The sequence below is a fragment of the Aedes aegypti genome, chromosome 3, assembly GCF_002204515.2.
Source record: "Aedes aegypti strain LVP_AGWG chromosome 3, AaegL5.0 Primary Assembly, whole genome shotgun sequence".
Classification (NCBI taxonomy): domain Eukaryota; kingdom Metazoa; phylum Arthropoda; class Insecta; order Diptera; family Culicidae; genus Aedes; species Aedes aegypti.
Window position 1 is genome coordinate 97,398,516 of NC_035109.1, and position 27,635 is coordinate 97,426,150.

Here is a 27,635-nt window from a genome sequence, read left to right on the forward strand (position 1 = left end):
TCAAAATCTTTGCGTGTTTCACGGGTTTCACGCTGTTTCACGAACAGCAGTTGTAAACAAATTAAGCATTTTCTCCGGTTGTGGTTTGCCGTTCAGCGCGCAGAAATAATATTGAATTTCATGAATTAATACGGAAAAAGCAGCCAAAATGAGGTAAGAAATAGGGTGAGAAATGATTAAAGAATGCAAAAGCATTTGAAAACCTTGTGTAAATCGTAAATTTTCTCTGAATCGCTAGGATAAGCGTGGATGGTTTGCTGGTGTACTTCCCGTACGAGTACATCTACCCGGAACAGTACGCCTACATGCTGGAACTGAAGCGAACCTTCGATGCCAAAGGTCACTGCCTGCTGGAGATGCCCTCCGGGACAGGGAAGACCACCACTCTGCTGTCCCTGATCGTGGCCTACATCATGGAGAATCCGCACATCGTCCGGAAGCTGATCTACTGTTCGCGTACGGTTCCGGAGATCGAGAAGGTCATTGCCGAGTTGAAGCATCTAATGAACTACTACGAGAAGCAGACAGGCGTGATGCCGAACATTACCGGGCTGGTGTTGAGCTCGCGGAAAAACATGTGCATCCACTCGGAGGTCAGCAAGGAACGGGACGGGAAGATCGTGGACGCCAAGTGCTACGGCATGACGGCAAGTTACGTGCGGGAGAGGGCGACCACGGACGATTCGGTGGCCGTTTGCCAGTATTACGAGGGCTTCCAGGCGGAGGGGAAGGAGAGTACCTTGCCACCGGGAGTGTATTCGATTGACGATTTGAAGGATTTCGGGCGGGAGCGGAACTGGTGTCCGTACTTTCTGTCCAGATTTGCGGTAGGTGGAGTTGGGATGGGGATGAATTGATATGCATTTAATCGGTGGTTTCTTTTTTCAGATCAATCAAGCTCACGTGGTCGTCTATAGTTATCACTATTTGTTGGATCCCAAAATTGCCGAGGTTGTGTCGAAGGAGTTGGCCAAGGAATCGGTCGTCGTTTGTGATGAAGCTCACAATATTGGTAAGATTTAATAAGATTAAAAGGAATCTCAAAATTTATGATAATATTTATCTTTGTAGACAATGTTTGCGTTGATTCGATGAGCGTCAAGATCAATCGCCGGTTGATCGAGAAAAGTACAACCGGAGTTCACACACTGGAGAAATACGTTGCAGAGTAAGTTTTCTACAGTCTGCAGGGATGGTTTTGAGCATATACAAAATAGAAGTTATAGCAGGACTGGAGGCAAATAGCATTAATGGTAAATGCCCAGGTTTTCAGCTAGACCAAGCTTGAGGGACGTGGGTTCGAATCTTGCCAATCGACGATCATTTCGTAATGAAAATACTCTAGATTTCCTAGGACATAGAGTATCTTTATACCTGATACACGATATACTAATGCAAAAATGGTCAATTTACATAGATAGCTCTCAGTTAACAACTATGGAACTGTTCATAAGAACCCTAAGCTGAGAAGCAGATTCTGTTTCAGTTGAGACGTAACGCCAGACAGAATGAACAGGGTTGATAGTAGGTCTTTTTTAGGCTTTTGGTTTCTTTCTATTTCAATGCAAGTCTTCATTTAAGTTTTCCAAATGACTTTTTAGAGACTTGCATCAAAATAGTGACCAAACCAAAAGAGTCCTGTTACCAGCCTTGTAACTACAGTTTCAATTCCGGACGATGCATTATAACTTTTTATCTAATATTTCAGAATGAAGGAAGACGATCGGAAACGACTCAACGATGAGTACCTCCGCTTGGTACAAGGTTTGAAGGATGCCTCATTTGCCCGGGAAACGGATATGGTCCTGGCGAACCCTGTCTTGCCAACCGAGATTCTCAAAGAGGTCGTTCCGGGCAACATACGAAACGCAGATCACTTCCTGAGCTTCCTTAAGCGTTTTATCGAATACATCAAATCGCGCTTGCGAGTGCAGCACGTGGTTCAGGAAAGCCCTGCCGGATTTCTCAAGGACATACAGCAGAAAGTCTGTATCGAAAGAAAACCGCTGCGTTTCTGCGCCGAACGATTATCGTCGTTGCTTCGGACGTTGGAAATTACGGATCTGACCGAATTCGGACCGCTGACGGTGATCACCTCGTTTGCAACGCTCGTTTCGACCTATACGAAAGGGTTCACGATCATCATCGAACCGTTCGATGACAAAACACCGACCGTTTCCAATCCGATATTGCACCTTAGCTGTATGGACTCCTCGATAGCGATGAAGCCGATTTTCCAGCGCTTCCAGAGTGTGGTGATTACGTCGGGAACGCTGTCGCCAATGGATATGTACCCGAAAATTCTAGACTTTGAACCAGTGGTGATGAGTTCCTTCACGATGACCCTGGCTAGGCCGTGTCTGCTACCGATGGTAAGTATAGAGGAAACTAATCAAACGAATGCTTTGGAAATTATAGAGCAGGTGACAGGTCTCTTTTAAGAGACTTGGTCACTATTTAATGGCAAGTCTAAAAAAAGTATATTTTTATTGGATGATCTCTGAAGTCTCTATTTAAACTGAATGATTTTTAAACTTTAAAGTAACAGGAATTCTTCAAGTTTTTTCTCCAGAAATATATATTGGAATGCTCTCAAGGACTCATAACTCTATAAATTCCTCCAGAGATTCATTCGTCAATTCTCTCAGGAATTTGTCTAGAAATTCCTCCATTGGATTTGGATTGGATTGGATCCAATAGAGGAATTTCAAGGAACTCTCAGAGAAATTTCTTCAAAATTTGCTCCAGGAAGTATTAGAGCACTTCAACGCTAGTAACTCTAGTAATTTCCACAGGGATTACTCTGAATTTTTTTTCCAGATACTGTTCCTACAGAGATGTTTCCACTTACTCTTCCAACGATTCGTCCAGTTGTTACTCTACCATATCTTCCAGAAGTTCTTCCAAGCAAATTTACAAAAGGTTTAAGCCAATCTTCAAATACTAGATATTCATGTTGGGATTTTTCCAGCAAACCCTAAAGAAGTCATCCAGGTATTATTTCAGAAATATATTGGAAACTCTTCCAGGAATTCCTGAATAAATTTGACCATGAATATTTAGAGTGTCCAATGAGTTAGTTTTTTTTCCTTCGTTTCATTTAGGAATTACTCGTGCAGTTCGTTTCTCATTTCTCAAGTATTCAATAAAAATCTTCATTGATTCTCGGAAAGTGTTTTAGCGGTTATTCCTTCTAAAAACTCCTAAGGAAATCCGTTCTATGTTTTCAAGGAAATCTTTCAGAAAAATTCAGGAAATCGATTATTGAAGAAAATTTCCATGACTTCTTCGAGAGTCCAAGCGTTCTAAAGCCTCTTTGGTTTATCCAAAATAATCTCTAAAGTCACTGTTATTCTCTCCTTGTAGTGTTATAAAATTATATAGGCTCCAGAGAAACCTTCAGAGACTCTTATGTTATTAGTTTGGGTTTACCCTAACAAAAATAATAAGTTGAATTGGCTTGTTTAGGAGTATCTTGTTTTTTACATATTATGATTCTACGTTAAAAACTGAGCCAGAATCCAAAGTTTCATAATTTTCCGTGCCCTGGAACTATTTTTAAAACACTTTTGAACTTAGTATGGAAATCGCGTTTGAATCACCCCTCGGCAAATTTTACTTCGGGACGAGCTGTCATTATGTAAATTGAAATGTCATTGAGTTGACGGAATGAAATCTTTTTTAGTCATTTACTATATCAAAATTAAGTTATTAAGGCGCAATAAAATCGTGTTACACTTAGAAAAATGTGCTATTTCAATCAAGCTACAAAAAACCGTGAATTTTTCATCACTAAACAACCCAATTCCTGGATTAATGCTTTGAAAACTTCCTTGGGAAATTTATATCTGGCCAAGATCACAGGGTTTGATTGTGCCAAAGTAAAAGGTGCACCATAATAATACCCGTCTGTGAAACATATCACCTTCCCAACACTTTGGCACACCTCCAACGGTTCATGATTTATCATGAAACGGTTGCTTTCAGGCGGAGGATCTGTTAACTTGTTTCGGCATACTATCAGGTTCTCTTCGAACGGAGGAACCGCCAGGGCTCAGTAGTTGCTTATAAACCAGTGCTGGTTGTTGATATTTCAGTTCGTTTACACGAGCTGTAGCATCCTATGTATTAATCAGTCAGTAATGGTGGTTAAGTTTCGAAGCCAACGTGTGATCAATCGTTTTATAATGCAACATAAGAACCTGCGTTACACTCGTCGTTATAAAATTAGTGATTGTGAGGGTGCTAATGATGATATTTGAAAAAATGTATGGCGATGAAAATTTAAAAATGGCATTGGAAGTGATTGTGAAAGTTTTGTAAAAAACACATTCATAATAATACTAATATGAACCCTACTAGTTTAATGATGGTTATAATAAATTCAGCAATCATTTTTCCGAATATTGCTATTGCCTAGTTCGTAACACATTAATGATAAAAGTATTCATAATGACGTCGAGTGCAGTAGAATTGATCGAAGTAATTTGATTTTTCTACTGTAACTTTCTTGATCGTAGTGTTAAATCGTAGTTTGATTATCTTTTGATTATTTATAAGCGGTTTCTTCACCACAGCTTAAGCCCTATACCTAGTTTAACTATATGTGTACCGCCGTGCGGGGTGACATTGGGCCTAGGGGGTGACATTGACCGCCACTTTCGATGCATCTTATGGCTAGCAGGAACGTCAAAAAACTAATGTATGACCATCTATTGGCTATTTATCACTTATTCTTTAAGCTTGACATTTTGTTTTCATTGTTCTGGCATTAGCTTGCTGTAAAAATATTGGCCCAAAGTCACCCTTATGGACCAATGTCACCCCGCCTTACGGTAAACGTGGTTTACGGCTTAAGCGAAGGTGAAGAAATCGGCCCTTAGTAATGATAACAGATGGTAAATGATAATGAAAGTGGATTATTATGAATGTAGTGTGATGTAATTTTAATAAAAAAAATTGTAGCTATGATAGTGAAGTGATATAATGAAAAGTATACATATATCATGCGTATTACGAAAGCCAATGAGTGATATTCGGTGATATAAGCGACAGTGTCAAAAAACAAAAGTGTCGATGACAAAAGTGTGGTAATAATGTGACAGTGACTGATGAAATGAAATGGGGAATTAGTACCCTTCAATAAAACTATTTCGTTCTTCACTACAACCACTTTAGTAGCATTTCAGGTTTTAACATAATTTTATAGTAGTCTGGAATACTAGACTGCAAAACTACGGCAAGGGCTGATTGGTGCTTGAGTACACAGTAACCATTTGAGCAACATTGCTCAGAAACGTCTGTGTGATGAACGCAATAGAGGCTTAGGAGCTTAGGGCAGATTAAAAGTGCCAGTACTCCCACTATCGCTACTGACAAAACAAAAAGCTTCAGGAATTCATCTATAAATTTCTAAAAAAAAACCTTTTGAAATAAGTTTCTCTCCAAAATTTTGTTTCTAGGGGTTCCGTAATACGATACTTTTGGAGCATATTGAATTTTCCCAGGAATTGTAATTCCTCAAGAGATTTCCAGAGAGATTTCTCCAGAAAAAGGGCTTAAAATGGCGTACAATGACTAAAAATGATATAAACGGCTTAAAATGAATAAAAATGGCTAAAAATGACTAAAATGGCTTAAAACGGAATTAAATGGCTTAAAACAGCATAGGACGGATTTAAATGGCTTGCAATGATTTAAAGCGGCTCCACATAGGTAAAGTCGGCTAAAAATGGCTACAAATGGCTGAAATGGATAAAAATGGCTAAAAATGGCATAATGTGGCTTAACATGGCTCAAAATAACTTAAAATGGCTTAAAATGGTTAAAATGGCTAATAATGGCTTAAAACGGCACAGAATGGCTAAAGATGGCATAACATGGCATACAACGGCTTGAAATGGCTTTAAACGGCTCAAAACTGCATAAAATGGCGTATAATGGCTTAAAATGGCTAAGAATGGCTAAAAACGGCACAAAATGGCTAAAAATGCCTTAAAACGGTTCAAAACAGCATAGGACGGCTTAAATAGGCTTGAAATGGCTAAAACCAGCACAAAAAGTTTAAAATAGCTTAAAATGGCTAATAATGCCATGAAATGGCTTAAAATGACATAAATTTGTTTAAAACGGCTTAAAATAGCATAAAAGTGACTAAAACGGCTTATAATGTATTAAAATTGCCTAAAATGGTATAAAATGGCTTGAAACGGCACAAAATGGCTTGAAATGGTTCAAAATGGCTTGAAATGGTTCAAAATGGCTTAAAACGGCTTGAAATGGCTTAAATAGCCTAAAATGGTTTACATCGGCTTAACATGGCTTGAAACAGCATAGGACGGCTTAAATCGGCTTGGCATGGTTTAAAACGGCTCAACATTAGTCCGTCCCTTATTTTTCGAAAATGCGAAATGTTACAAGTTCGTCATTGTAAAGTGCTCGTTGTTTAAAGTGCCTAAGTAGTCTCCCAACAACCTTAAAGGTGTAGGATTTCTCGTACTCATGCTGCGTGCACTAGAGCAGCGAGCTCGATTTTGGCCACGGGGTCATCTACTCCTAATACCTTCAGGAGGGTCGTTGGGGGACCACTTAGCGTTCACGTACGGACTTCATATTTTTACCTGATGTTTTTCTTACCAAAATGAGCACTTTACAATGAATGATGAACTTATAACATATAGCATTTTCGAAAAATGAGGGACGGCCTACTTAACATGGCCAAAATTGGCTGAAAATGGCAAAAAATGGCTAAAATGACTTAAAATGGCTAAAAATGGCTAAAATGACCTAAAATGGCTAAAGATGGTTAAACACGGCAGAAATTGGCTTAAAATTATTTGAAATTGCTAAAAACGGCACAAAATGACTTAAAATAACATTAAATGGCTTAAAACTATTTGAAATGGCTAAATATGGATTACAATTGCTAACATTGGTTAAAATGGCTAGAAATTGCTGAAATGACTTGAATTGCCTAACAACTGCTTCGAACAACTCCAAACGGCATGAAATGGTTTAAAACGGCATAAAGTGGCGTAAACCCAGAAAATCCATTAATTTCCACAGGTGAGGTATTTAATTAAAAAAAATCTCAGATTCTGATGTTATCCCAGAGAATTTTCCATCGATTCTTCCACAGATTTTTCCAGTATTTATTCTACCAGATCTTCCAAATACTTCTACAGAAGTTTTTGTAAGAAAATGCTCAAAGGTTTAATCTAGTTTTCCCAAAAATCCTACAAGAATTTCTCAAGCAGTTCGGACGTTGATTTTTCCAGTTATTCTTTAAGCTAATTTTCCTTTATAAACTAATCTACAGTTTGATTCGGGTATAGCTCCAAATTCTTCCAGAAACTCTATCAGGAATTCCTCAATAAACTCAACCAGGGATTCCTTCTAAAGTTCCCCTAAATTAAATCAACTTTCTGGCAATTTAATCCAATTTCAAGTAAAATCTCCATAGATTATTCAAAATTTTATTTACTGTTTTACACCACCAAATACGACAGCAACTAGTTTTATCATTCCAACACAAATTCCTTCGATGTTTATCAAGAAATTCCTTCAGAAAATTTTACAAAATATTAACCAGGGATTCGATTGATTATTTATTCCAATAATTATCTCAGCAAATCTATTAAAAAAATACACCAGGACTTCCTTAGAAAATGAAGTTTTTTTCAGAGATGTTTACAAGATTTAATCAGGAGATTCTATAGAAGTTTCACAAGAAACTACTGATTAGATTATTGGATTTGATTTTAAAATGCCCTCCGAATTTTTTCAAGTGTTTCTCCAATGACTTTCAAAAATATCCTTCACAATACCATGGAGATAACTCTGGTTATATTCTTTGAGAACTTCCTTGGGAAATTATTCAAAGAATTCTTATGAGACTTCGATAATGAATCTCTGAAGTAATTTTTGAAAGAGAGAAAAATAGAATATAGAGAAATTCTTGATTGAAAACTTTAAAAAAATCCTGGAAGACAATAATATGCAATTGTAAAAAAATCAGTGGAGACATATCTGGAGAAAAAAAGATGCTTGAATTCTTGAAGATGTCCAAAATCTTGGATGAAATTCTAGAGATATCGATGGAGGAATCACTGGATAAACTCCTGGACGACCTAGGATTTTCTTGAAACAAAAAAAGAGAGAACATCTTTGAGGAATTCCTGCTGGGGTTATACGTAAATATTTAGGTTGAATTATTGAAGGTATCTTGAACGAAATTTACAGAGGAATTCCTTGAGAAAGCCGTGAAAGAATCAATAAGTAAAAAAATCTTCGGAGTAATGCGTGAAGAAAACTTTGGGTAAATATCATGGAAACTTAAAAGTTCGCGAAGAAAACGAGCAGTAATACAAGTGTCGTAAATTTCTTAACTTTTATGTTTCACTTGGGGTTGTAGATTCACTCTTTGTTTAAACTTTCGGTATATTGAAGAGAAAACTAAACTACGTGTGGTTTCTACCAGATCACAGAATCTTCTGCTGCTGGATCTATATTCGATACGCTTCTTAGCCTACTTAATAATCGATCGGCTTCTCGGCCGTATAACGACAGGGGTTGGATCGTTTTACCGAACGCGCTAGATTAGATTCGTACGCGGTACGCTACAGTCCTTCCTTCTCAAGAACCTTGCTACAGTGAAACCTCCATGAGTCGATATTGAAGGGACCATCGACTCATGGAAATATCGAGTCATGGAATAGAAATCCTTTGGAAAGCTGTTTCTAGGGACCATCATAGTAACCATGAAATTTTGTTTCTAGTATGGTTCCATGAGTCGATATCGAGTCATGGAACATCGACTCATGGAGGTATCACTGTATATCTAATTCTTCTTAAAATATAATTTGAACTTAGGTTTAAATAGTACAATTCAGATCGTATTTCAATAAAATTCATTAATTAAAATCGAATGCACTATGCGCAAATTTTTCCTCAAAACCAGACCGGTCAAACTTTATCTTTCATTTCTCGAGCGCGACTCCTGGTCATCATTAGGCTACCGCTCGTTTTCTGACGTCTTGCTCTCTTAGGAATCGGTTCACTCAATACGTCCGGAAACCCTAGGAATGGTTCTTCCTCGGCATCGGATCCGGCACAACCTTGGTACTCGTCTGACTCCGCGCGCCCGCGCTTCCGATTCATTTCCGGAAGTAGCAACTTGGATCCTCGAACCGGAGTATGAGTCAGCTTCAATTGATTCTTGTGAGCCATGATCGTCGTCCTGTGGAGGGAGATTTGAAAGGTGTTTTTAGAAAGTTGTTTCACAAATCTCGCCTCTATCCACCGTTGAGGATCAGTTTTCTTGTAATTTTTATAGTAAATTATATCTCCTTCCACTAATTTATCAAAAGGATCCGGTTTAGGAGGAGTTATTACAGGAATGTCCACGGGAACAGGTTCTTTTAAAAATTGTTTGTAACCCTTTTTTGGATTTATCAAATCAAGTAGTATTTTTGGTTTGTACGATAAAACTTTATGTGACGGTGGGACTCCTTCTTTGCTAGCAATTTGATTGCGATAGTTAATGAGAAAATAATTGATTTTAGAAGTTAAATCTAAATCTCGTAACTGAGGATCCAACAGGTACTTTTTGAACACATCTTTTACTACCCTGACTAAACGTTCAGCTTGGCCGTTGCTGCTTGGATTATATGGAGGGCTTTCCATTACTCTCACTCCATGTTTTTCTAAGAACGCTACAAACTCCTTTGAATTGAAAGGCGGACCTCCATCCGTTACCATCACATCAGGAAGCCCATACCTGGCAAAAACTGTGATGAGAGAGTTTATCACACGTTTTGCTTCTGTTCCATGTAACATGACCTCTACCTCCACCCACTTTGAGTGACTATCAACGATGAGCAGAAATGTTTTACGTTCAAAATAGAAGAAGTCTGCATGTAACCTACTAAAAGGCCGCGATGTTGGTATCCAATTACTATGAGGAGGTTTGGCAGGTACCGTGCCCATTTTGATACAGGCTTCACATCTTTTTACAAAATTTTCGATGTCCAAATTAATACCTGACCAAAAAACTTTTTGACGTGCTAACTGCTTCATCTTTACGATGCCGATATGGTTCGCATGTAATAATTTAAGGACATCTGCCTGTAGGACTTCAGGTATAATAACTCTGTCTTGATAGAGAAGGCACTTCTGGACCACCTCAAGATCCGTTCTAATTGAATACAAGTCCTTAAGCGAACGTTGAACATTATCAGGCCACTCACTTTCTACAAATTGCAACACCTCTGCCAAGCAAGAGTCTTTTTCAGTTTCTCTAGCAATCAAATTGTAATCCAACGGAAACACATTCGAAAAGTTCAAGCTATTGATATTACCTATATCAAGACTCTTGGGAATATACTGCTCCAGTGGAAAACGCGAGCAAAAATCAGCGTTTCCCATGTTTGTTGATGCTCTGTATGCAATTTCGAAATCATAAATGGATAATTCCATTGTATATCTCTGGAGTCTAGTTACATATAACGAATTGTTACCGGATTTGCCGAAAATTCCTACCAAAGGTTTGTGGTCAGTATAAACCTTAAACTTTTGGCCAAAAAGAAATTTGTGGAATTTCTTCACGGTACAAACTAACGCCAATGCTTCTAAATGAAGGATTGGGTATCGTTTTTGTGCAGAATTCAGCGAAAACGATGTAAAACATATGGGTTTTTCTAATCCATTGATTTCATGGGCTAGAACACCACCCAATCCGTATGAACTAGCATCCGAGACAACTATTAGAGGTTTCTTAGGATCGTAGAATTCCAGCAAATCAGCCTTCAACAGAGCTTCCTTGCTGAACTGGAAAGCTTCTTCAGAATCATTTGTCCAATAAAAAATTGCATCGTTTGCTAGCAGAGCGTACAAACTCCTTAGTTTGGAAAACAGATTGGGAACGAACTTATTGTAAAAATTAATCAAACCAAGGAATGCTCTAAGTTCTGTTACGTTTGTCGGCGCTTTAGCTTGACTTATCGTCGAAACTTTTTCAGGAGATGGCGGTAGTCCTTTGTCAGTAATGAGATGTCCTAAATAAGGCAATTGTGAAACAAAAAACTTACACTTCTTGAAGTTTACTTTAATATTAGCATTTGAAAGTCGTTCAAGAACCGAATCCAATATTTCAACACATTTTTCAAATGTTTCAGCTGCAATAAGGACATCATCTAAGTATACACTAACACCCTCTAGGACCTGATCCATAATTTGTTGAAAAATTGCCGCAGAACTTGAAGCTCCTTGCGGAAGTCGGTTGTAGGTGAATAATCCTTTCATGGTGTTGATTACAGTGAACTTTTTGGACCGCTTAGACAGAGGAACCTGCGTGTACGCCCCCGCTAAATCAAGACAACAGAATACCCTACAGCCTGCTAGTGATGCAAAAATGTCCTGTGCTAGTGGTAGTGGATAAGTATTTGGAACTATTGCTTTATTGATTGATGCTTTGCAATCTATTACCAATCGTTTATCTTGTTTTTTTTTTTAACTACCACTATCACAGGCGATGCCCACTCACTAGCCTTTATGGGTGTGATTTCCTTCTGCTGCTCCAGCATTTCCAAATGTTCCGCTAGTTTATCCTTTAGCTTGTAGGGTACCGTATACGCCTTCTTGAAAATGGGCTGCTCGTTTTTCAGGATCAGTTCCCCCTCATAGCCTACGATAGGTTCTGAAAAATCTTTATCAAAAATTTTCTTGTACTTTTGTTTCATACTGTAAACAATGTCGTCAATACCTTTCTGCTCATTCAGATTATTCACCAAAGTAGTATTCGTAAATCCAGATCGCCATCCAGGGAAGAAACAGTCAAGCCATGATCTTCCAATCAAAGGAACAAAACTGTTATTGCATTTAAGCACTACTAACTTTAGTTGTGCAATCAAGCCATTCAACTCTACTTGCACAGAAATTTCGCCTAAAATCCTCAGCCGCGCACCATCAACAACAATAAGCTGTCTATTGGTGTTACGCATCGGAATTGCCTTGAAAAATTTCCTACAATCGGCCTCACTGATCACAGAAACAGCTGACCCTGAATCAATTTCCATTTTCAGCCAACAGTATTGCACCTTTGCACTCATGCATGGTTCATTCAGTTTGTTAATCGCAGAAATCATTAAACACTCCATTCCATCTGTTTCTTCGTCTGAATTATCATGTCCACCTGACCGCTTGAAATCGTAGCTCGTGTCTTTTTCACCCTTCTCAACATGATGCACTGAGTTTCGATTTTTCAAGCTATAACAGTCTCTTCTCAAATGACCTCGTTTTTGCAGTAATTACATATCGCATTAGCATATGCACCACGATTTCTAGCTTCAGACGGTGATCTACCACGAAAGCTAACACGCCTATCGTACCGATTCACGTTCCTGCCTCTGTATGACCTGTCTAATCTGTCACGTCCATAGTCTCGACTACTTTCACCAACCTTTTGACCTAATCTACTCTTCACTGAATGCACTTCATCTCTTCTTGTATCGCTACACATCGCTTTAGTTTGTCTGTTGGCTACCTCACTGCTAAGCAATTTCTTTTCTATTGCGTCCAGTGTCAGTGTCTCCGACATTAGCAAAGACTTTTGCAGCTCCCGATCATGAAGTCCCATTATCAAACGATCCCTGATTGCAGTTTCCTTAAACTGCTGAAAATTGCACAATTCTGCCTGAAGCTTCACCGACAAAATGAAACTTTCAGCTGATTCATCTGCTTTTTGAAAACGATTATAAAAATAGAACCGTTGCATCACGTCGGGATCTACCTTGTCGAACCTTTCCTTCAACTTTTTCACCATATCAGCGTAATTCAATGTTGCTAATTCAACAGTGGGAAATATAAGTTTCAGCTCATCATACACAACCGGGCCGGTTAGAGCAATCAGCACCGATTTTTTGTTTTCTTCCGTCCAATTATTGAAAGAACTAAGATGCTCCAAACGTTCCATATAATTTGTGAAGGACGTACCCTTCACATAATGGTCTAACGTTCCAAACGAAGGCATGGTGCAATAGCAACAATCAGCAGAAATGGACAAAAAATCCACTTACTTGATGCACTTTTTCTCACCACTGGTGCAACTGTTGATCACACTGTTGTTTACGTCTGTATGAGACACAGTCAGTTGAGTCTTCTCACTACTCACAACCGCTCACAACCAGAGAACTCTCACCAGTCAGCACAGTGACAAGTTCTCACAAAGTGACAGTACTCCCACTCTCTCGCAAAGTGCTCTACCACACGATCGCTCACACGCTCACCACTCTTGCTCGTCGTTAGTGAGTGGGTCGGTAGAATGGGTGGCACGCCGACTTTCTTTTTGCTGATGCTGAGGCAAACAATGGTACCGCGGTAGAACAAAAATGACCAAATCGGTGGGAGCGGGGTGGAGTACTGTGAATAATGGAGAAATAAAATGGTGAAAAGTTGCACAAAATGAAATTTTTAGTTTCACAATATAAATACGCTATTACAAATGCTTGAGACACATGAATTTACACGCCGAACGAAGCGCTAAATGTTTTGTTCCTCAACAATGGCTCTGACTTGAACAAGGCGTTTTGACCTCTTCAAAACTGACACAAGCACACTGTCTTCGCACAAGTTTTCTAGAGCTTATTGAGCATTTCGCACCTTATTAGACTACTGTGCAGAAAATATTTGCACAGTGAACAATTGCACACTTTACACAACCACGTACTTTAGAGTTTGACAGCATGCTTTGATACTAACTTTTTAAGTGTTTGTTTTGATTTGGGGAAACGATTCAACTGACGAAATAAATTTACTCGGTCCGGGAATGCAATCCGAACATTGTCAGAAATGCCACCCAAAGAAAGATACAATGGCTTGTGCAGAATTCATACCCGGTATACCTCTAGATGACAAGTGAAGTTCTATCCTCAACGTGAAATAGTTGGATGAGCCGTTGGACAGCGGCGAGAATCAAGTTGGTAAAAGTTCTTCCGCTTGGAGGAGTGCTGAATCGCTAATCGATTACGTACTGTATCTGCGGAAACGGCTCTGATTCCGAAGACGATTTAGATGATGAATCATCAGATAATATCTTCACAAAGAAAAAAAAAATGCCCATCCCCATTGCAGATGCTGGCTATTGGCTGCCGCTCGCGATTTTGAGACCCAGGAAAGGGGACAAGGGAAATGAAGTTTGTTTGTGGGATGTAGCTGGCAATACAGTAGACACTTTTCTGTACCAATGCTAATTACTTTCTAATAAACATAACTAAAAAGAAGTTTTCATTTCTCTGCTTGGAATTATTTTGAAACGTCATTGTTCCGTACGGAACGTGCGGAAACTCCTACAAAAAGAAAAACCCAATGGAGCACAACCCGCATCAGTAAAAGAACCAACAACAATCGGAAACATAGCCGAAATGCAGAACTCACACAGTTTAAGCCCCCGATGAGTCCCACCCTAACGACGCCGCTGAGAGTGTGAGTTACATCCATGACTGTGAGTGTCATCCGCGAGTGCCGTTGAGCGATTCCCGCCGTCATCATCGTCATCATCATGGCTCTCACTACTGCAGCAGCGTGCGCATCGCGAACATTCTGGAACACGTGTCGCGTTTGCGTGAGAACGTTCTGGAAGTACTCAAGATGAGTATAAATACACGGAGGGAATCGCTTGCGAATCAGTTTTTATTTCAACCGTCGCGGAATCTTTATCGTAGTGAAAAGTAAAAGTGCAAGTGAAGTAAAAGTGAAATAAAGTAAAGTAGAATAAGTGCAGAGAAAATAAAAAGTAGTGTGTAGTAGTAGTGTGAAAAGGTGGTGTATTTTTCTTTCATCCGCCCCGTAATACAGTCCACCCCGACCCGACCGGAGTTGGCCACGGGTGAACAGCGCCAACATAGTGGTCCTTCGAGCCGGATCCAGTGCCGCCCCACCGCCCTTAGGAAAGGATTACGCACCACCGCTACCCGACACGTTTGCGTGGCACCCTAGCCAGAACGTGTACCGCCCGAGGATAGGAGAAGCTACTACTGCTACCGCCGCCGCCACCGTTTGTGGATTATCGAGCATCCGTTGCCCGAGGAGGACTCTGCACCACCGTTCCGACCCGACACGCTGTCGTTACCCGCAACGCTGTGTGTTCCAACTGAAGATCGTCTACTATGACACCCCCGAAGACCAGATCGGCTGCTAAGGCAGCAGCTGAAGCCGCTTCCAACTGGGAAGTCACCGCCGATGCTGAGACACTGAAGGAGCTTTCGTCGCTGTCCCGCCAACGTGATCAAGTGAGCCTGAAACTAACGAGAGTGGAAAGGGCACTTGTCGCCGCTCGCAACCAGGTTAGTCCTTCCCAGTTGAGGACATTTTTGAAGAACATCGACGATGCCTACAGTGAATTCAGCATAGTGCACAGCAAACTGATCGCCATCATTCCCGACGAAGCCTTCCGCCAGCAAGAGGAGGTTTATGTGTCGTTTGAAGAACGATACAACTACGTCCGCACGACCATCGACGAGCTGATGTTAACAACCGAGATGAACTCCGTCAGAACTCCAGTGCCACAGCCACAAGTAATCGTACAGCAGCAACCATTGAAAGTTCCGATCCCCACCTTCGATGGATCGTATGCCAACTGGCCCAAGTTTAAGGCCATATTCCAGGACTTGATGGCAAACTCTGGAGACTCCGATGCCATCAAGCTGTATCACCTTGATAAGGCGCTTGTTGGCGAAGCGGCAGGGGTTCTCGATGCCAAAGTGATAAGCGAAGGGAATTACCTGCAAGCATGGGCCATCCTCACCGAACGATTCGAGAACAAGAGGATCATCGTAGAGACGCACATTCGTGGCCTATTCGACATCAAAAAAATGGCTTCAGGATCCTACAAGGAGCTTCGACGGCTTTACGACGACTGTACCCGCCATGTCGAGAGCCTGAAATACCTCGAGCAGGAGTTCTTGGGTGTTTCCGACCTGTTCCTGGTCCACATTCTGACGTCCGCGATGGATCAACCAACGAGGATGGCATGGGAGGCCACACAGAAGAAAGGTGAGTTGCCGACGTATGCGCAGACCGTCTCATTTCTTCAGACCCGATTCCAAATGCTGGAGAACTGTGAGATGGTATTCAACCCAGACACAGAGCGCTCACCCAACCAATCAGCACCGAAGGCTTCCAAAACGATTGCATCCGATTCGACCCTACGAGCAGAACCAAACGAACCTCCTAGAAGAAGTGTTTGCGACTTTTGCCAAGGAGCTCATCGCAACTACCAATGCAGTACGCTTGCAAAACTGCCGATAGTTAAGAGGATGGAAAAGGTATGGACAACTGGTGCCTGCTTCAACTGTCTTCAAAAAGGGCACACTTCCAGCGAATGCTCTTCTCCAAAGGTGTGCCAGAAATGCCAGAAGCGGCACCATACACAACTCCACAACGACGAACCAACGCAAAGCCTGAGAAACAACGTGTCCAATCCAACGATGGAAACCCGACTAGTCCCGAACCAGAACACAGTGTCCACCAGTCCAGCAGTGTCGGGTGAAGACTTAAGACCATCGCTTCAATGCAACTACGTCGATTCCTCCAAAACCGTGTTTCTACAAACCGCAGTCGTCAATGTTATAGACCAGCACGGCCGACCGCTGCCATGCCGTGTTTTGCTAGACAGTGGTTCGCAAGTGAACTTTATCTCGACCGATTTAGCGAACCGTCTAGGCGTAGAAAAGGCAACGTGTCAGCATCCCGATTCGAGGTATTAGCAACGTCCGAACCAATACTCAGGAGAAGGCTATGGTAGAATTCCGATCCCGAATAACCGACTACCGAGCTAGAGTGGAGTGTTTAGTTGCACCTACCGTGACAAGCTACATTCCGTCGACATCAGTTGATGTTTCAACATGGAGCTTTCCAGTTGGAGTCTGCCTTGCTGATCCAGAATTCCATAAACCCGCCAAAGTAGATATGCTGTTGGGCATCGAATTATTCTTCGACCTTCTGCGACCAGGAAACATCAAACTAGATGAGGACTACCCCGAACTACGAGAGACTCGACTAGGATGGGTTGTCTCTGGTGTGTTCCGAGACAGATCTATCCTTGAGGAAGCTCAACATGCATTCACCGCTGTTGTAGACAGTCCCAACCGATCGGATGAACGATATCCGAACCCCAAGAGAATTTCGACTCCATCCTCACACGTTAAAAGAGAGCCCAACGTACATGTGATTTCAACCCGAAAACCGACAAACATCGACCGACGACCTCTCCGAAACATCGCACGGAAGAAGAGTATGTGTCACCCAGCCATAGACAAGCCGTCACGAACCAATCAAACCCGAGGAAATGAGGATTTTATGCGCCGCCATCCAAGCCTGGTCTTTTACCCACGAATGCGTCACAAAGGTTTCGACACCCGAACAACCGATTCAGAGATTACCCTTAGAAAAGCAGCACCGTTGAGTACTACAAACAAGCTGTTGAACTTCGTGTCAACCGGGGGGAGTATGTTCCGTACGGAACGTGCGGAAACTCCTACAAAAAGAAAAACCCAATGGAGCACAACCCGCATCAGTAAAAGAACCAACAACAATCGGAAACATAGCCGAAATGCAGAACTCACACAGTTTAAGCCCCCGATGAGTCCCACCCTAACGACGCCGCTGAGAGTGTGAGTTACATCCATGACTGTGAGTGTCATCCGCGAGTGCCGTTGAGCGATTCCCGCCGTCATTCATCGTCATCATCATGGCTCTCACTACTGCAGCAGCGTGCGCATCGCGAACATTCTGGAACACGTGTCGCGTTTGCGTGAGAACGTTCTGGAAGTACTCAAGATGAGTATAAATACACGGAGGGAATCGCTTGCGAATCAGTTTTTATTTCAACCGTCGCGGAATCTTTATCGTAGTGAAAAGTAAAAGTGCAAGTGAAGTAAAAGTGAAATAAAGTAAAGTAGAATAAGTGCAGAGAAAATAAAAAGTAGTGTGTAGTAGTAGTGTGAAAAGGTGGTGTATTTTTCTTTCATCCGCCCCGTAATACAGTCCACCCCGACCCGACCGGAGTTGGCCACGGCTAACGCGCCAACAGTCATAAATAGCTTTCGAGGCATACGCCTACTGATGTTAGTGAGTGTGCAAATTGTCTCTAGCACATGAACAATTTCAATAGAATCTAAAATTCGTGCAATGGTCAATACCACCCTCTACAAAAACTCTGCTTTCTACTTACACGGCTCACTCTGGAATTTCCTTGCTACAGGAGTTATTCCGTATGAGGCACAATATCACTGTTTTTCCTCGTCGCCAGCTTTTATGTTTCACTTGGGGTTTTAGATTCACTCTTTGTTTAAACTTTCGGTATATTGAAGAGAAAACTAAACTACGTGTGGTTTCTACCTGGGAGGGAGGCACCGATACTACACACGAAATATAGAACAAAGTTTGTTTGAACTGCAAGATAACTCCAGCTTGCCAACAACAATCAAGGCAGGCTTGGGAAAAATCGCTAGTTTTCTTTTGTTGTGTACTTTCGATCTTTCCTGACAAACATGGAAAAAGGGCCACAGTTTTCTATGCACCAAATATTAATTTTCATTGGAAAAAGTAAAACCATGCGTTCTTCAATACTTTATATTCAATCAGTTGAAAGGTGCTCACGTGACATTAATTGCATTATGTGCATGAATTGATTTTCATTCAATTTTTGTCACTTTTGATGAAATGCGAAAATGTGTTTTAATCAGCTACGCGCTTTTTCCATGTTAGTCCAATGTTTGAGGTCTGGGCTCACAGTGACAGTTCGTGACAGCGGAATCCCGGCTCACTATGACGTACAGAAATTTTGAATTGGTTTCTCCCTCCCAGGTTTCTACCAGATCACAGAATCTTCTGCTGCTGGATCTATATTCGATACGCTTCTTAGCCTACTTAATAATCGATCGGCTTCTCGGCCGTATAACGACAGGGGTTGGATCGTTTTACCGAACGCGCTAGATTAGATTCGTACGCGGTACGCTACATTAACAACATCATAAAAACCCATTGAAAAATGTCTGGACAGATTCATTGAAACAATGTTATGTACACTCTAATCTCCTGGTTCCTATTTGAATTACTTTCATTTTGTTGGTTCCTTGGTTCCATAGCATCTTTTAATTTAATGTACAAACATTAACCAAATAGAGAACATGCAGGAACCAGCAAAATAAAAGTAATCCAAATAGAAACCAGAAGGATAAGATCTGCTTTTGATTCCTGTTCGGGCTCTTGTTAGTTCTTAGTTTTAAGATTCCTAATTACTACCAATCCTGGAAATACATACGACGCTCTTATTTTTCAGATTGTCTCGCGAGGAAACGATCAGGTGGCCATTTCGTCCAAGTTTGAAACCCGCGAGGACACTGCCGTCACTCGAAACTACGGCCAACTGCTGGTGGAAACGGCCAAAACCGTTCCGGATGGAATTGTGTGCTTCTTCACGTCCTATCTGTATCTGGAATCGGTGGTGGCATCGTGGTACGATCAGGGCATCATCGATACCCTGCTCAGGTACAAGTTGCTGTTCATTGAAACTCAGGACAACGCCGAAACTTCCTACGCGCTGATGAACTACGTCAAGGCGTGCGAGTGTGGCCGGGGTGCTGTGCTGCTGGCCGTCGCCCGAGGTCGCGTTTCGGAAGGTGTAGATTTCGATCACCATCTGGGGCGGGCAGTGCTGATGTTTGGCATTCCCTACGTGTACACGCAGTCCAGAATCCTGAAGGCCCGGTTGGACTATCTGCGAGACCAGTTCCAGATCCGGGAGAACGACTTTCTCACGTTCGACGCCTTGAGGCATGCCGCGCAGTGTGTGGGTCGGGCCATTCGGTAAGCATAATTAATTTCTTGAGCAATGTATTGTTTTATCAATTTCGTTCGCTTTACGAACAGCGTCTAAACCGTTGATTTTAGTGATATGGTTTGTTCGGAGAAATTTCCATTCAAAAAGCGCCCAATATCGACAAAATTAATTACTGTTCAATGTAGAGACTTTTGCTTATTCATTCCCATTTTTCAGAGGTAAAACCGATTACGGTATAATGATATTCGCTGATAAGCGCTTCGGTCGGCAAGACAAGCGTGGTAAACTTCCCAAATGGATTCAGGAGCATCTCACTGACAATCTTACCAATCTTAGCACAGAGGAGGCGATGCAGGTAACTTACTTGATAGCACATTCCTTGGTTTTCCTTACAAATCCTTACATCTTTCTTTCTATCTCGAACAGCTCGCCAAACGATGGCTCCGTCAGATGGCACAACCTTTCACTCGCGAAGACCAATTAGGTGTGTCTTTGCTAACGCTCGAACAGTTGCAGAGCATGGAGAAGGAGAAGTTGGAAAAGCAAGCCCAAGGCAAGAAATAGTAGTGCTGTCTTCATTGAATAAAAAGTCTATATTTGATTTTTTCATAAACCTGTCGGTTTCATTTAATATACAAGATACCTACAGATGATAATAAACATCGAGATGGGGTTTTCTTTTTTAGAAGCAGTTTAGTTAGCCCGTTACTTTAAGTATATATGGATCCAACGTCTCGCCTTGTCGCTGTCTCATCTCGATAGCACTATACCAATGATCTCATTCCGTTCTAAACTCGTTTGTTTGTTGGCTTATTTGATAAATAAAATAAATTCTTCTCTCTAGCTTTGTTGCTCGTTTCTTTCTGCGTCGACGTTGGCTTTCACTCACGCACTCATCACCCAACAGTGGAATAACGTAAATTCGGAATAGTTATAATAATTAATACCGATAAGTAGTTTGATTGAAATTTGCAAAAAGAAAAACATAGAACATAAAACATTTTTGAATTCGAGAACTAAAATCTAACACATCGGAAGCAATGTTAGGAATTTTGACGGGTTTTCACAGCTTTGAAATAGAAGTCATAGAAGGTTAAAATAATGCAAAACATTTCCTCATCAAACACAAATTCGTACGTTTTGAGACAAACTTATAAGCAGTAGTGGCGTTACGTCTTCACATCAGTTTTGTCTTTCAGTCTCGAACTTTTATTAGGTATATACCTATTACATTCAGTAATCCATATCGATCATAGCGATCGGTGACGATGAAACATCATCCTGCAAGAAAAGAAGAAAAGAGCACGTTAAATAGTGTTTTTTGGAATAATAGCAGAGAATGCCGTTTTTCATACAAAATTGTCGAGTTTGTCAAACGTATTTGTTCCCTTAAGACTGATTTGTTATGAATTCTAAAATTCTTGGGGAATTTTTCTACAATGAGCTTAGTTTGTAGGGCTGGCAGCTAGTCTTTTCTAGTGACGTAGTCACTATTTTTACCTGGTCACTAAAATACTTCTTATTAAAAGTGTTATTGGGTGAATTTAGAATCAGCGTTGCGAAAATCTCAATTTCTCATTTCTCATGCTTGAGATTTTTCACATTTGAGTTGTAACTCACGCAACTAAACAGCAAAAAAAAATCATGTATGAGTTATCTCATCCGTTAGACTCATTGGCTTGTATTACCACAGCTTTTGTATGCAAAGCATATATTCTTTGTTTTTTTTTTCTAAAAATATAACTAAACTTTCTAATGTAAACAACGACATTGGGTTTTGACAGATTTTCGATGGGTTTCTTGATTGAATCATTTTTGACGGTATGAAGGTGAGCGAATGATTTTGCATCAAATTATCATGCGTGAGTTTTGCGATACAGATCTCAAATGAGTTTACTCTCTCGGGAGAACTCAATGATTGAGATTTTAGTGTAAGTATAACAACACTGTTTAGAATGTAGAGAACTGCGGTAATTTTTAACATATCTTACGAATTACCGTGACCTGCTCTAATTCCGTGTGTTGCCCAATACCGTGTATTTGGGAATTATGTGAATTTTTAGCATATATTTTTATTTATTTTTCTAAATGATTGTCACAAACGTTACCATATAAAGTAATCTTTAGAAAGCCATGACAAAATTGAACTAAAGTTGCACACAATCAAACAAGTTCCCGTGAGGACGTAAATGCCAAGAAGAAGAAGAAGAAGAAGAAGAAGAAGAAGAAGAAGAAGAAGAAGAAGAAGAAGAAGAAGAAGAAGACAGTAAATAAAACATCGGATTGAGCACTAAACCCTTCATTTCCAGCTGGAATTTGTATCCTTTGACAGATATGCATATTTCGACCTCAACTATAATGCCATCTTCAGTGTCGTGAACCAAACTCGACTAGGTAGTGGACTCAAAGCAATTACGTGCTGCAATTGGGTCCCAAAAATGTTTAATGAATTCTTGTTTTTATTTAATAATACGAAAGAGTGTGTTTTTGCATCTACCTTAGCATTTTTTCCAGCTCAAATAACGGCTATAACATATTTAAACTTTTTTTTTTAAATTTGACACTTTTGATCATGTTTGACGTTCACTTTATCGGCAAAAATGCCACAGGGCTTTAAATTTTAACACAGAGGGGTTGATCCTATCTGACATTTCGGGAGGGACACGGAAAACAAAAATAAACTCAAAATTTGAATTTAAACCAAGGGTTGGGACAAAATCTCAAAAACCGTAAAAAAATGTTTTGGACTTAAATGAACGAAAATCATTTTAAAATTTAGTAGACATGTGTTTCTAGTCTGAACTTAAGCGTTTGGTATTGGGTACCCCCGTTGGTTTGACCACATTTAATCTTAACACTTTTTAATTTGTACCCCGAGTCATTTACCTCGTGGAACGGAGTAAAGTGAAAAGGAACGCTGTTGAACGGAACGCAACATCAAAACAAAACAACGAAAGAGGTAACCAGAAACACGTTTCTAGGGTGACTAGATGTTCAAATTAAAAATGAACCCCGATGGTTTGCATGAGGTACCGTTCAAATTAACGGTACTAACATTGGAACAGGGCTTTAGGACCCTAATTTTTGAAAACATTTTAAGAGTAGACTCACCTTTAAGGAGTCCCAATGAACTTTCTGAATTAATCTAGAAGCTTGCTTAAAGTATTCTACAAAATATTCCGCAGTGGATTATGATTGAGTTTGTTTTATTTAGATTTTCTCAATACGTCCCTAACTAAATAACGTCCCTTCAATGATTTAGTCTAAAATACTTACTTGCCTGTTATTATTTCACAAATTGTGCATAGATATTTGCCAGAATTCCTTCCTTTATGGTGAAACATGTCGGAATTCAAACATGGCTATCACAATGCACATAAAGGGGCGGCCAAAACTACCAAAAACTTTTTTGAGATTTTTATGTTTTTTATCATTTTAAAATATACCTCATGTATTATATTATTATGATCCTTAATTGAAATTGAACTAAAATTTAAATTTCTATGACTTTTATGACGGCAAATCGGCTGAAGTCAAAAAAATTTAAAAATGTAGCAATAAAATGAAGTACAAAATTTATAATTTAGGAATGCAATATTTCCCCAAAGTTACGCACTATCTGAAAGCTTATGGTTTAACACTTTTATTCTCAAGAAAAACCGGGGCTATGGAATTACGACTACCTACATAATGTGTGCATACGATGGTTTTCTTCAAGTCGAGCCTAGTACACGACACTGAAGACAGCCGTACAAAGGATACAAACTCTAGTAGAATTAAATGGTATAGTAGGTATTAATGGTATGTAGGTATAGTATAATATAGTAGGAGATCCCCCAGTGCCGGACAGCACCCAATACCGGACAAAGTCGAAACATTGAGAAATCATGGTCCAATCAAGATGGTGTATTAGTAAAAACGAAAGCTTTTATATAGACTAATGTTTGCGTAGAATAACACATCCTTGAAATATGCATGCCTTTTTAAAATAGTAAAAAAGTTTGAAAATCTTTATAAAATTGACGTATCTTCTTAATTTGAGCCTATTTAGTAATTATTTTGAATATGAAAAAAAAATACTTTGGATCCCGCAAGCATGATCTAACATAATTGTAATTTGATAGTGTAAATGTATTTTGTACCATAATTGAAGTAAATATGGACAAATTACAATTTTGGTTAAGCACCTCCTGTCCCTCAGTTTCGGACAGCTTGATTTGTTATATGATATGTTTGTAATTATTGCATCAGTGTCTCAAAATACTTTCATTTTTCATGGGTTCCGACGATAATGGTATCAAACATGCAATAAAATTAAGAAGAATGAACATTCAGAACAACATCGTAAAATGTGCTATTTTTCATCATGTATGAAAGAGGTTTTTGATAGGCATCTTGCAAACTAAGAAGAACTCAAATTATTCTTGTAAATGTTGCAAATGTATTGAATTGGTAATTATAAACTATTCCTATAGTGTACACATTCAATGATGTTCAAATTTACAGAATTCGAGGCATTTCCAGATCGTGTCCGGTATTGGGTGCCACCTTTCAAGATCGATCAATTTGGTACTAAATTACAGCATCGAAACGCAATGTCAAAATTCATATTTATTTTTTCAAATTTATTTTTGTACACTATAAAAATGATAATATTTAACATAAATGGGTAACACGAGCCCATAAAATCAATATATTTCGAATTATGAATTTAGTGGCTTAAGTGTCCGGTACTGGGGGATCTCCCCCTACTAAATTCGATTTTTCATCTACTTATAGGTATTCCACTAAACAGATCGAGGATTTATTATAAAGAAATATTCTGTAGAAACAGATCTGCTATCAAGTTGGATTCGTCGAAAAGTGATGGTGCTCTACAGACACCATGCACGTTAAAGGTTTAAAAGAGAACAATCTTCAGCCTTATCAAAGTTGACCGTTTTGTAGGTAAATTTACATATGCTAATTGAATTCGAACAGGTAGATAACTCCGTTTGGTTTCTCTACTCAATAGGTTAATACCGTCAACGTACCGGTACCTGCTCACGACTTTAAAAAGAACGGTAATTTGAGCAAATTTACAAAAGATCCACCACAGTATGATTAAATTTGTCAATTTGTATCGACTTGTGGCTAAGGTTTCAAATAAACTTTGTTTAAACTATCTTTTTTCAGTGTGAGCAGCCTGCTGGAGCATGAGCGGGTGCTGGTGCACTGATGGTATATAATATATTTAAGGGGCAGGATCCGTCATTGATTTCGGAATTTTCAAAAGCAGTTTTTTTCGTTCAAAATCAAGATTGTTTACAGGAAAATGTGTTCACTGTATGTTATTCTCCAACCGAAACACAGTGAACACATTTTCATCGAATAATTTTCAGTTTTGAACAGAAAAACTGCTTTTGAAGTTTCGATGATGACGATGATCACGATGACGGAGCGTTAGACGTTAAATAAAAAGAACAGTTAAACATATCATTACTCACTCACCTTTACCCCCTACTTCATGAGATCGATCGTGACCAGCACCAGGCAGCCCAGGGTCCAGCTGAAGATCACCAGCAGCCAAAAGTTGCCCTTGAACGGACTGCGGAAGTCGTTCACAATACCGCGGCCAATCATGTTTTCGCAAACTCGCCTCGCCGCGAACACCAGGAAGATCGGAATCAAATACTGGATACCGGTTCCGGCGTAGCATCCGGTGAAACCCACCAGCGAGATAACACTCTCGGTGAAGAAGCACACGACGATCGGCGGCAGGATGGCCAACAGTGGGAAGAACACCCGCCGCAGGAAGAAGTTGTACGACTCCAGCTGGGTCGTGTCTAGGAAGAGCGTCTGCAAATTACTGCGCAGCGTTATGGCAATGATGGGGAAGCTGGTCGACAAGGTGAACACCGGGAACAGTGCCAGGAAGTATTCAATTCCTTTGAGGAACAGGCTATCCTGATCGGAGTTGGGAACAAAGTTCAGCGTGTACAGGTCTTTGATGTCGCTGAAAGCGAAAATTCCAGTCAGGGCCAGGGACAGATAGAATCCACAAATCAGGAGATAGTCCATCGATATAAGCGACTTGATGCGACGCTTGTTCGAGATCGGAGTCAGCAGACTGGGCAGTGAGTGGTGGCACATAAACGAATATATACAGGTACCTATCAGGTATGGAATGCCATTTACGTCTGCGCGCTTCGGCACAATTGGCGGATTATTCTGCTCTGCGAGAAGTCGATGAATGGCTATGCTAATCATGACCGAGAACGCCAACCAACGGAACATAACCGTTATCAGCTGCAAGTACTTGGTTTTCTGTACGTTGAAGAAGGTGAACGGCCCAAGAATACTGATGAACACTACCAGACACAGCCTGTAGATGTCGAATCGAGATAGCGCACTGTCTTCCCAGCAACGAAGAGTAATATCGTCGTTGTCCGTTGCGTTGGCGGAATGATTGTGGGCACTGAAAAATAGGAATTAGTAGTTTGCCGACAAAAAAACTGAGCATACTCGCAATATTGTCATTAGGAAAATCAACATGTTCAACAATTGAAATATAGTTCATACTGTTGTTTAATATTCCCAAATCCAAAATACTAACGAACAGGAAACACCAACCACATAATTTGTTCCTTAAGATACACAAACGTGATATTTTTGTTACGCTTTGTAATAAACACCAGGTATTCATGAAGCATACTCCAAAGTGACGAGATTTCAATTGGGACTGTTATGCGAGTATGAAAAGAATAATTATTGTCACTTACCACAACACGTCTCTCAAACTTTTCGCAACTGCAGCAGAGTAGATGCTCAAATCCCCATACAGGTAAACGGCCAAACAGAAATAGAACAGAAAACGCCCAACCCGCCCGAAGAACAAATTGGCCATCTCGCCCAGTTCGATCTTGTTCGACAAGCTGTAGTACTGGTTCCGACAATACATGATATTCAACGGGGTTTGCTCGATGCTGGCATCGGTCACATCGCCACCATCGACGCCCGAAGCGATCAAGGGCTGTGTGACCGTTTCCACATTGCTGTCCTCATCGTATTCAATCACCCGGTCGCGCTTAATGAACTGCAGCCGCTTCCAGTTCTGGATGGCATTGGCGCAGGCCATCGTTTCAATCACGAACGTAACCGTAATGTAGCTGACGAAGGCCAGCACCACGATTAGGCCGGATCCCAGAACCCATCCTGCGTGGCTGAATGCCGAGGGAAGGGTCAGTGCCCCCGTTCCGACAATTAGGTTGAATATGAACACGAAACCGATCTGCGGGTGGAAAGAAAGAAGGTCACATCAATGGACTCTGCTTCAGGCTGATGATTCATTCCAAAGGAACGAACTTCTCTTGCTGACGATTCATTGTTTTTGAAACGGCAACAGATAAAAGCCAGATAATTATGACCAATGGCCCACTTAACTCACCCAAGTCGGGTACTCTTCCTGTGCGCTACGATTAGGCATATCCATGCTAGAACCCTACGTTTTTCACTAATCATTGACAACAGCTACTGTCAGCTTGGATTCAACTGGTAGGAATTATGCCTTTATTTGTTCGATAAATTGATGATAAAGCCAACAAATTCTGAATTATATTCAATGATTTTTTTATGCTGCTTGCCTACTAAAAATACACCACAATCACAAAAACGAAAGCAAAACAAAGACCTCCCCAGAAGATGTGGGAGGCGGAGAGCATAAAAAGAAAACGTAAAAACAGAGCTGTCATGTTTGTCGGAGTGAAAAGTGTTCGCTTGATGACAGTGAATGTGCGATTTTCAGCCCTTAAGGCTGGTT

At 40.4% G+C, this 27,635-nt stretch overlaps 2 protein-coding genes across 2 annotated transcripts; one reads left to right on the forward strand and one right to left on the reverse strand.

Moving 5' to 3' along the window:
- Positions 1 to 20,497, forward strand: LOC110677704 (TFIIH basal transcription factor complex helicase XPD subunit-like). Its single transcript, XM_021848801.1, has 8 exons — positions 1 to 153; positions 239 to 827; positions 889 to 1,012; positions 1,072 to 1,168; positions 1,709 to 2,372; positions 19,337 to 19,863; positions 20,054 to 20,192; positions 20,264 to 20,497. The coding sequence occupies exons 1-8, from the start codon at positions 149 to 151 to the stop codon at positions 20,399 to 20,401; spliced, it is 2,283 nt and encodes a 760-aa protein (XP_021704493.1). The 5' UTR covers positions 1 to 148; the 3' UTR covers positions 20,402 to 20,497.
- On the reverse strand, positions 20,434 to 27,329 carry LOC5576335 (transmembrane protein 104 homolog). The gene is made up of 4 exons (XM_001656023.2): positions 27,264 to 27,329; positions 26,599 to 27,107; positions 25,328 to 26,294; positions 20,434 to 21,118 (listed from the first exon to the last, which is right to left on the reverse strand). Exons 1-3 carry the CDS (start codon positions 27,306 to 27,308, stop codon positions 25,337 to 25,339), a joined length of 1,512 nt encoding a protein of 503 aa, XP_001656073.1. The 5' UTR covers positions 27,309 to 27,329; the 3' UTR covers positions 20,434 to 21,118; positions 25,328 to 25,336.
- Positions 27,330 to 27,635: the final 306 nt, after the last annotated feature.

Coding starts and splice junctions, on each gene's coding strand:
- LOC110677704 (XM_021848801.1), top strand. Junction 1,013..1,071: donor TGATGAAGCTCACAATATTG/GTAAGATTTAAT, acceptor TTATCTTTGTAG/ACAATGTTTGCGTTGATTCG. Junction 20,193..20,263: donor GCACAGAGGAGGCGATGCAG/GTAACTTACTTG, acceptor TATCTCGAACAG/CTCGCCAAACGATGGCTCCG.
- LOC5576335 (XM_001656023.2), bottom strand. CDS start 27,308: ATGGATATGCCTAATCGTAGCGCACAGGAAGAGTACCCGACTTGG. Junction 27,108..27,263: donor AGGAAGAGTACCCGACTTGG/GTGAGTTAAGTG, acceptor TTCCACCCGCAG/ATCGGTTTCGTGTTCATATT. Junction 26,295..26,598: donor AGTTTGAGAGACGTGTTGTG/GTAAGTGACAAT, acceptor CCTATTTTTCAG/TGCCCACAATCATTCCGCCA.